General features: G+C 44.7%; 1 protein-coding gene across 1 annotated transcript; it reads left to right on the top strand.

The window, feature by feature from the left end:
• The first annotated feature begins 1398 nt into the window (after positions 1 to 1398).
• On the top strand, positions 1399 to 7599 carry NIPAL4 (NIPA like domain containing 4). Its single transcript, XM_010177397.1, has 5 exons — positions 1399 to 1747; positions 4457 to 4513; positions 5560 to 5650; positions 6739 to 6899; positions 6998 to 7599. Exons 1-5 carry the CDS (start codon positions 1399 to 1401, stop codon positions 7597 to 7599), a joined length of 1260 nt encoding a protein of 419 aa, XP_010175699.1.
• The last annotated feature ends 3015 nt before the right edge of the window (positions 7600 to 10614 follow it).

Below are 10614 nucleotides of genomic sequence, written 5' to 3'. Positions count from 1 at the left end.
CTCTGGTTTTCTGGGTCTGGGGTTTCTTTTCCTTTTTTTTTATTTTAAATTTTTTGTTTGGTTTTTGAGGTCTGTATAGAAATGGGAAAACTCACTTTAACCGCAAGCCACACACAGCCTGCTCTGCCAGCAGCAAGTGCTGCACTGTGTCAGCCTTAGAGCAGATACAGAGAAACTAGGGGGTTTCTTGGGTTTTGGTTTGTTTTGGGGTTTTCCCCCCTTATGCTTCTGGCCAGTAGCACATCACAGAAACTTGCACCCAGACAAGGAGGTAAGATGCCCCCCTGTTCCCCAGGAAATATTTCCATAATCAAGGATGTTTTTGCATTAGGGAACCTTTGGAAACTCATCTAGAAAGTCACTGGAATTTTTTCCATTAGAAAAAGTTTGGATCCAAATCCTCGGCTAGATATGTCAGGGACAGGGTGCAGCTGCAGATCTAAGCCAGTCTCTCGGCTCAGGAAAAAGGTAGGACCCATGCCCAGGCTGCCAGCAGCACTGTGAGCAGTTTAGCCATTGCATACCGCTGCCTGCAGAGACACAGATACTTGTGTTGTAATTCCCATGTGAGTTCAGACAGAAAATTAAAATCTTGTACTACAAAGAAACTTTTGTGACACTCCACCTGGCTGTTCTGTTCCCCACAGTCACAGTCATGCTGTCTTTACTACACTCAGAGTGAAGATTGCATTAGAAAGACGTGCTGGGTGTGGTAGGAGAGTGAGGGTAGGAAGAAACCGAGTAATTTTCCCACCCACACACAGCAGCACACCTTGGCTGGAGACGTGGCGATTTAGTGGTTTTGGTGTTAACAGGAGAAAACTGTGCCTGCTTTCAGTCCTTCCACACTGGCAGGACTTGGGGATGCTTTATGAGCACTCAGGCACTCCACAAATAGGTAGAGTAAAACCATTAGACAGTAGAGGCAACGTAGAGATGAAACTTTGGTCTGGGACAAGCCTGTTGTTGTCTTACGAGCAATCTCACGGCACCGCTCGGTACACAGTGTGGTCTGTTACAAAATCCTGGCATCACTCCACATTAAACCCAAAGCTATAAGCTGCAGGCAAGCTGGCAAGATGCGAGGATTAGTTGGCTGGAAAGCACTAAAGCCTTTGATTCAACAAGGCTGAGTGTTGATAAGGCATATTTCAAACTCATAACATTGATGTTTGGTGGACAGACTCTGCCATAGATATTTGGAAATTCAAATTACATTATTAGAGTGCTCCTTGTGGCTTTCCAGTTCAGTGTGCAGACTGGCAGACACATTCAGTGTCAGTGAGCTGCTTGAACTGCACACCATAAATGTCACGTAACCCCTGGTCATTTCCATGTGAGTAAAGAGGTGTCCTGAGTTTTTAAGAGCTGGTGGGTATGTGCTGTTCAGGTGACAGCATGGGGGGCTGTTCAGAGGGACATCTGAATGAGTCCAACAGAGGCACTGTTGATAGTCATATCAGTAATTTGCTGTTTTATCTCCATGGTGGTCTCACAGGATCTCTGCTCACGCTTTCATGCCTTTCCCACCGGGTCGTGTGCCAAGTGATCAGCGATGCTGACCCAGCTGATTCTGTCCCGGACAATGGAACTTCAGATAACTCCTGGGTAACTCGGCTGGAAAGCAATTATGGATTCTACATTGGCCTGGGTTTGGCTGTCTTCTCCAGCTTCCTCATCGGAAGCAGCGTCATCCTCAAGAAGAAGGGGCTGCTACGGCTGGTGGAGAAGGGAGGCACCAGGGCAGGTAAGGCTTTTGTGGGGGGGCAGGAGGGAGGAGGTCCCAGAACCACACACATCATCCAAACTCCAGCACTCATAAGGCAAGGGAACACTTCTGGGTACCTATGTCAGCCTTCCTTCAGCAATGTAAGACGCACATTTTCTGCATGTATGTTTGTGTGTGAGACTCAGAGAGCAGTGCTGTGCCGAGAAGCTAATTTACAGAGCCCTGCTTTGGAAGGGCTCAGCTAAAAGCAGCACTCCCTGCCTCACACTGCAAATAGCAAGTCACACGTACTCCGTGATCAGATGTACACCTACCAGAAGGACAATATGTGCCCATCACAGCTCTTGCATGGGAAAGTGTGAGGTCAGGAGGAAGCAGAGTGTTGAAAGCTCTTGCACAAACATGCAGATCATTCCCGTGCCACAAACCAGAGCAGAGCAGCACAGCTCCATCACCCTGCTCTTGTTCTTAGTGATGCAGCAGGCAGCTTTGCCACCAAGTCACTGAGATGAGGATGCAGCCCCATGTGCTTTAATTGCATTAGCAAGAGCCATTTATTAATGCAGGACTGCACGCTTGCAATCTGTGTGAACTCTGTGGTTTTCAGAAAAGACACTTCTGAGGTATGTTGCTCGACAACATGTAGATAACTTTTATCTAGCACCAAGTTGTTAGGGCGAGGCATGTGTTATATGCATGTATATGTAGATGGGAGATGGTGGAGGAGCATTGCCCTACAGCAGAATTACACTGTGGAATTGGACACATCCCATCAGCATTGCAAACATTCACTCTAGCAGAAGCCTAAGTCCTACCTAGCAGGTGACCTACTTGCATAATTACAAACCAAAATAATGATAATTAAAATACTACTGTTTCTCAGTTCTGGCCTAGGAACAATTCTTAAATAATTTTACAAAGGAAGTCAGTATCACTGTCACCATTTTACTGTGTCCCTATATGAGGACACAGAGTCATGGAATGATGAAGTGACTGTCCAGAGTCAACCAGCAGGTGAGAGCAAGGCTACCAACAGCATCTGAGCCTCAGGCCAGTCTCAAGACCTTCTCCAACCCCTACCATTAGGCTGGCCACATGCAACTGCTGAACTCATGGGTTTGCTTTTCACCTTATATTTACACAATGAAATAGCAGTATTGTTTAAGTTGTAGATGATGTCTCCCTCCTCCTTCCGTCCATGAAGTCCTCCCACAACAGAGCCAAGGGAGTAAAACAAGAACAAACCCCTCCCTATTTTTCAGGATGTTTAACCAGGAATTAGAGATTAATGACAGAAAACTGCAGCTGACAAAAAGAGTTCTTGGGAAAAAAAAAAGCCCACAAACAAACAAAAACCGAAACAACACAGCAATTTCTAAGGAATGTAAAAACATAACATTTGAACTTGAGCATTTGTGAAGCTGAGGAACCAAAAGAGGCTGATTTCTAGCAAATTCCTGTCTGCCTCTTCGTTCCCCCTTTCGCGATCTCACCCTTTAATCTCCCAGTCCCTGTGTTTCACCCCTGCTCTCTGGGCACATCACTTTTCTCCAAGGCAGGTCAAACACTGCTGTTGCTGACAGCTCCACTCAGGTCACACTTAGCAGAACCATGGGCTCTCTCTGACCCAGTAAAATTAGGGTTCACAGTGTCAGCAGGCTCAAACTCTTACATCTAACAACTTGTGAGCTGAGACCAGAGCTGGATTGGTTTCCAACACAGTATGTCCATTCTTCCTCATTTATATGCACATTTTCTTTCATTGAGCTGTTCCAATGCCAGGAATCATTTTTCATCAGAAACCCTCAGTCACATAATGCCTGTTCCACATCAACATTCAGATTTCTGGCAGTTCAGGCTGAGGCCCTATGATACCACTGTGATACAAAGCACTGTACAGAAGGAGCAGATAGCTTCAGGGACAGGATGCAGGAAGCCTTCACCACAACCGTACAGCAACACAAACTAAGGCACCACATGCCCACACAGAGAAACAACCATTTTTTTCCACCCCACCCCCACCTTCATAGCTATAGCTCCCACTGGACCTGGGTTTGGAAAAACGTGTTGCCTTATCTTAGCCCCCATGCATGAGACTCCACAGTGAGCTGATGCGATGCGAGGTGAAGCGCAGGGTCCCCATGGGCAGGATGCAGGGTGGCAGTGTCCCAGGGAGCAGACTTTGGGTGGGGGGCACCCAGCACAGAGCAGCCCCTGCCATCCTTCTGCTCCAGGAGTGCCCCACAGTGAACAGGCAAGTGGAACAGGTAAGATGAAAAATAACTGGTCCATGGGACCTCAGCTCAGGTGTTGATTGCTGGGTTTAGGGCCTGATGCACCCTGATGAACCAGCGAGGATGACCACAGCTCCCTGGGCTGAAGAGCAGCCCCAGGGGTTCGTGCTGCAGTAGGGCAGGCTGCACCCCAGGCCAATAACCTCTGTGGCTTTGGGGCAGTGGGTGCCATTCCCATTTACACCCAGGATTAAACAGCTGCTTTTATTGTATTTTCAGTGTCCAGCACTAAGTGCCAGCTTCCACTAATCCCTTGATTTAACACAGTTTCCACGTTGGATGGCATACCTGCATAGTCTGTCCATCCCGGCTGTTTTCTTTGTCCAAGTCTTCCCCTTGCAATTTATCCCCCTCCAAAGGGAAACGTCTCATCTCTTACTCTTGAGGAAGATGGTTGTTAACTCCTGCATCCCTGTGTGCTTTGCTTCCCCAGGAGACGGAGGCCACGGCTACCTAAAGGACTGGCTCTGGTGGGCTGGCTTGTTAACCAGTAAGTAGAAGCTGTTTCCCTGGGTTTGCAGCTTTTCCATGGCCTGTTCCTCTGAATCAAGCATGGAACAACTCCTGCATCTAGTGGCTTAAAACCTTTTTTCTGGTGAATTCCCCCATCATCAGCAGAGGTACTTTAAGGAGGCAGCGAGCCATGCAGGATCTCCCTCACCATCCTCCTGCAGAGCTGGTAGGACTTGCTAGCTCACTTTCACCAGATCAAAAGCATGAAAAGCCATATTTTAATAAGGGAGCTGGCTGGTCTGCCTGTGTACACAGGGCAAACAGATTTCCACACATGCCTGGGGGCTTCAGGAAAGGTTACTGCAGCAGCACAATGAGATGGCAAAGAGGTGTTGGTAGCAGGTCCTTTCTTGAGCAAAACTCGGTTTGTCGTAGAACAAGTCTTAAATCCTCTTTTCATGCTGCAACATTATAGTATCTCCTCAAACTGGACTCACAGCTGTGCAGATAGCAACAGAGGGTTTTTCAGAGCAGTCTCTTCTGCCTCTCACTTCAGCAGCAGCTCAAGGTGTCCCCACCTTGCTCTGCCCTTGCAGCTCCTGCTGCACAACCACCATAGCACAACCCATAAACAAGCACACAGTACTCACTGCTCAGGGGACAAGGACAGCCCAGCCAGAAGGTGACACCCCAATGCCAAAGAGACACTTTGTAGGTGAGGAGCAGCCTCCCAACAGCTCCCACAACAGCCCACCCCCTCATCGGTCAGGCAGGCACTACAGCTCCCTGGCTGGGCTGTGGAGGTTTAATGAGTTAATGGGGGTCAGTTGTGACATGGCCAAGCCCTGGCACCCGCCAGCCCTTCTGCAAGTGGGTGCAGGGCTCCAGGGATGCCTCTCTGCTTGTATTAATTTGTCATAGAGAGTTTTTCACCCACTATCTGGCCCTGTTTAGCAGCAGCATGAAATCCCCATAATAAAACTCACTCTGTAATTGTCATTTTACTAGTTTGCAAACCCATAAGAGAAAACACCAAAAGTATGCTGTAACTCACTGGTATTTATTTTTCTTGTGTTTGTTTAGTGGGTGGAGGGGAAGCTGCCAACTTTGCTGCCTATGCCTTTGCTCCTGCAACTATTGTCACGCCTCTGGGGGCTCTGAGCGTGCTCATAAGGTGATTTATGTGCCTAGTTTACAATTTGCCTTTTTTTGTTTGTCTTGTAAGATAGAAAGACTTGAAGTAATGCTAATATGATTTATTCTGCCTAAAGGAAAAAAATGTCTCAGTGTTTTTTAAAAAAATGCTCTAACAGTTGTTGTCCTTTTGGGGGATCATTTGGAAACCACTGAATTAAGCAGCATCCCCTTCTGGAAATGCTACATGTGGAGAGCAGCCACGTACACTTCAGTTAAATTATTGCAAATATCAGCATTACTTCCTTCCTTATTCCAGCTCTTTAGCCAACTCAAGGTTGGTTTTGTTTGTTTGTTTTGCTCTTCTAGTGAACAGTACTAAAAAATCTAAATGGGTCAAAAATGTCAGGCTTGTTTATAAACTGTCTTTTATTTGCCTTTTATTTTTTAGGCTTTTAGGGTGCTTCTGTCTGTTGCCAAAAGAGCTGAAACCCTATTCTATTTTTTTATTATTATTTTATAAGGAGATTCATATAAAAATATGTGACGCCAGGTACAGAAGGTTGAATGAAGGACTGTTACTGTGAAATGCATAAGCAAACTGAGAGGACTGCTCTGGTGTCTTGCTCGAAATTTTTATGAACAACAACTAGCTATTTCTGCAGATATATCTATAGCCCCAGTACCTTGAGAGTTTCTGTGGGGCTTGATAGTTCTGATGATTTTGTTAAAATTAATGTAATTCTTTTGTTGTTAGGTTGGGTTTTTTTTTTCTCTGTTACACTGATCCTTGAAGTCATTTCCTTGGCCACTAAAGACTTCATAATGCCCAGCAGCTCGTGAGTGAATCTGTAGACCCTGAAAATATTTCCAAGGATGTGCTGACACATTCAGCATTTTTTCACCTTGCTGGTACATGAGCTGTGATCTTTAGATCACACCTGCATCTCTGCAGGTTCAGCTGTTAGTAAATGCAATGTGATTGTGTATTAACACATTGGAACCCAATAAATTTACCCCAAATTTGTTTCCTTGTATCACACAAAGGCAGTCTTTACCTTATTTTAGCTGCTGTTCCTTCTTTAAAGGGCTTTAAAGCACCAGCTGATGTTTTTCTGTCCTGCACAGTGCCATCCTTTCTTCATATTTGCTTGGAGAACGGCTCAACCTGCTGGGAAAGCTGGGCTGCATGCTCAGCCTCGTGGGCAGCACTGTGATGGTGATACATGCCCCAGAGGATGAGGAGGTCACCACTCTGGATGAAATGTCTTCTAAGCTAAAAGAGCCAGGTATGCAGGAGGTCGTGTTTTCTCTCTCAAGGCCGGGCAGTGTTTATCATTCCCCATGCCCACCACTCAGTTCTGAGTTACTTCTCTTCCTTTTCCAGGTTTCCTCGCTTATGGTGCGATCCTCTTGGCTATCTGCCTCCTCCTGATCTTCTACCTCGCACCCCGCTATGGCCAGAGAAACATCTTAATCTACCTCACCATCTGCTCTGTTATCGGTGCCTTCTCCGTGTCCTCAGTCAAGGGCCTGGGTATTGCCATCAAGGGCTTCTTTGCTGGCCGGCCTGTGCTGCAGCACCCATTGACGTGGATCCTAGTCATCACACTGGTGGCATCCATCACTACACAAATTAACTACCTCAATAAGTCTCTAGATATTTTCAACACAGCTTTGGTGTTTCCCATCTACTATGTGCTGTTCACCACCATCGTCATCGCAACTTCCATCATCCTCTTTAAGGAGTGGGTCACCATGACTGTAGTTGACATCATCGGGACAGTTTGTGGCTTCCTCACTATCATTTTGGGAGTGTTTTTACTCCATGCCTTCAAAGACATAGATGTCAGTTTAGGGAATCTACCACAAGTCCTCCAGAATGAACAGCAAGCACCAGTCACCCAAGATGACAAGAACATCCTGATAGAGGTGGACAACTCCAGCATCGCCCCAGAGGACAAACCCAAAGTATTCATGATCACCTAGCACATTATATGTGACGGTCTGGAGGTTGGGTGAATGGGTTGATGTTAATATTCCAGATGCTAGTGACCAATTTTAAAAAGGAAAAATCAGAAAATAAAATCAACGATGCTTTATCCAAAGCTTGGTAGAGTCAGGCCAAGTCTTTCTCTGGGCTTTTGGATTGGATCTTTGTCATGGTGTGATAGGAAGGGGTATGTTTAATCCTCACTGGGCTTTAATACATGAAAGCCACTGAAAATGAAAATCCTCTTGAAATGTGATACTCCTGGGACAAAGCTCCTCTCTGAGGCCCCTTCCCATCTCTCATCCTTGGCAGAGCTAATGTTTACTCTTGCACTCCTTCCCCGGGGTGTCCATTGATGTGTTTATTTCCAGACCCTGATTGAGTCATTGATTAGTGTTTTTTGTCTTCTTTTTCCTTTCTAGACGCTTGCATGAACTCTAAAACACACACCAGTATCTCAAACGGAGGTGAGAGACAAGGACTGAATGGTCCACGCCTGCTATTCAGACTCTGCTCATCCATGTTTATTTACTTGCTCTGCAAATATGGAACACGAATATTGGTGAATATGGGCAAAATGTGACGGATTTTGGAATAGGCACTCACTTAGGCTCAGTGGCAGGACCCAAGCTGTGAAGTTTTTTTAGAGAACTGTGGCAGAGAAATCTTTTTCAGCTTTTGTTTTCTGTGAGGTGCAGGAGTTTCCCTGCAGCAGTGTTGATTAGTTTTATGTGGGTTTTTGCTTTTTTGGTGTTTTTTTTTTCCTTAGCAGCTGTGGTGCCCAGGCCATGTTGATGTGGTTGGTGAAGCTGCTGAGCCTGGTCTGACCTCACCAGAGCAAGGGGCAACCCCTGCTCAGGCTGGGGAGCTCTGTCAGGGTAAACCCCATGTCAAGAGAAGCACTGCCACTGTCTTCAAGACTTTTTGTGGTCTGTGATTTTTTTTTTTTCAGCCTGAAAGACCAAGTGGCTGTAAATTTTAAGTATTATTTTCCTTCCTTTGTTGTTTTTGTTTAGAGAGAGGTCTGAACTACATGTTAAAAGCCAAACAGGCATAAGCGGGTGATGCTCTGCAGAGCTGTAGGGATGCAGTTTATCCCACAATGGTCCCATTCACCCATCTCCATCTTTCTCAGTATAGTATGGATGTTACCTGGACTCTTGCTCACAGCTCACCTTCAAAACCACCTTGAATGTATATCAATGTTGTGGACAAAGGGATGGGAGAATTCACATTTGGAGGTGGAAGGTGAAAAAGGAAAGTATTACTGCAGTTAAAAGTTTCTCCCATCTTGCTGCTAGGTCCTAGAGCACAGGGAGAATGGAGCCCATTTGCTCACAGCAAATCTCAAACTGGGAGCAGCAAAGCCCGAGATGGCTTTGCCAAGCTGGCTCAGTCCAGAGACAGCTCTGGCTGGGTTAGCCCTGGACCACAGTGCACAACGATGCTGTCCGAGATGTTGACCTGATTATACCTTGATTATACCTGGGTCTGAGCATCGCTGAGCAAATGAAACTTGGAGTTGTCTGGGAAAGGAATATTATTTTAATAACATTAAAACTCATATTTTAATAACATTTCAGTAATTTTTTTGAATATGGAAAGGGAAATAAAGGCTTTTTCTAAAAAAAAAGAAACCCTTGCTGAAAGTTTTTAATGATTTCTCTGATTTTATTGGTGTAGCTCTGAAAGATAAACAGGCTGAAGGACAGCTGAGTACAGCAGGAGAATGTGGGACAGCGAGTGAAACAGCAGCGCCCTCCTTTGGTAGCAGAAAATAATCCGAGTAATTAACTCCAGCTTTTTTTCAGTGTCCTAATTGGTGTATATGCTTTATGCATTTTATTTTAGAAATAGATTGTAAACGGGACTCATCCTTCTCACTGCCTACAAATGTATTTCATAAAAGCCATTTCTCCAGATACTCTGCCATTTCTGGACAAATACCACATATAAAATGAAGATTTGACCCAAAATAGTACACAGCGACAGAATTTGTTACTGACAAATTTATTAAAACTAGGTAAAAGGCACGATGAATTGCATTCTTCAAGTATTTGCATAGATGCAAAGAGAGTATTATTGTAAACCATTAATATGTGGACACAGGAGAAAGTGAGATGTATTTTGGTATATGTTCTCCCAAGTAACATTATCTTTAAAAAAAAAATAAAATTAAAAAACTCACATTTTACCATCTTTTAGTCTGCCTGCAGTTCCCCTATTCTTATTCACTCAATTTGCACACATACAAAAAAATAAATGGACTTACTTACTTAAAACTACCTTTTGGAGATTTTATGATATTCCAGCAATAAAGTTTTCCATTAGGGTTTGGGCATGTCTAGTTGTTGTCTGAGCTTTGTGTGGCTGGGGGAATTTTTTAAAAGCTTGATCCCGTGTTTACATGAAATGCAGTAAAAATATTCTTAGTGATTTTTTGGTGGCCATTTGATAAAGATAAGGGGCTGTAGCAGAGGTGTGCTGCTGCCTGCAGTGAGGGCTCAGATAGAAGATCAAGTTCTCGTGGTTGTAGCTGTACCACTACTGTGTATGTACAGTATGTGCTCAGCTTACTGCTCCACCCATGAGCAGTAAAACATGCAATTACACAGTCACATCACCTGCACCCCAAGAAACAACCAATTTGGGGGCTGTTTGAATATAGGTTGTTTATATATAATATAATCCAACTACAGAACAAGTCATACAAAGATTAGAAGGCTGATGGCTTTCACTTGCCATCCCTTATTTCAGAGAGAAGTATTTTAGCTTGGTTTGTTTTCTAGGCATACAGAAGGTAAGAAAAGGCCCAAAATTATCAAGATAAGGAATAATCAACCAGAAATTCAAGACACACCCTGTGTCCTGTTTTCTTGTGGAGAAAGAGGTAGTAAAGTTGCAAAAACTCGAGTGGTTTAAGTCATCCTACAGATAAACTGCTACATGTAACTACAAATTAATGAGTGGTCAGGGTTTATCTGGTTTTTTTTTCAATCAGTGGAGCTTAG

Source organism: Antrostomus carolinensis, unplaced genomic scaffold (assembly GCF_000700745.2).
Source record: "Antrostomus carolinensis isolate BGI_N321 unplaced genomic scaffold, ASM70074v2 scaffold23930, whole genome shotgun sequence".
Classification (NCBI taxonomy): domain Eukaryota; kingdom Metazoa; phylum Chordata; class Aves; order Caprimulgiformes; family Caprimulgidae; genus Antrostomus; species Antrostomus carolinensis.
This window is presented reverse-complemented; position numbering and strand designations above follow the sequence as displayed.

Bases quoted from the DNA above. Each gene is read 5' to 3' on its own strand.
- NIPAL4 (XM_010177397.1), top strand. From the start codon at position 1,399: ATGGGGGGCTGTTCAGAGGGACATCTGAATGAGTCCAACAGAGGCACT. The intron at 1,748-4,456 runs GTAAGGCTTTTG...TTGCTTCCCCAG, and splicing joins GAAGGGAGGCACCAGGGCAG to GAGACGGAGGCCACGGCTAC. The intron at 6,900-6,997 runs GTATGCAGGAGG...TTCCTTTTCCAG, and splicing joins TTCTAAGCTAAAAGAGCCAG to GTTTCCTCGCTTATGGTGCG.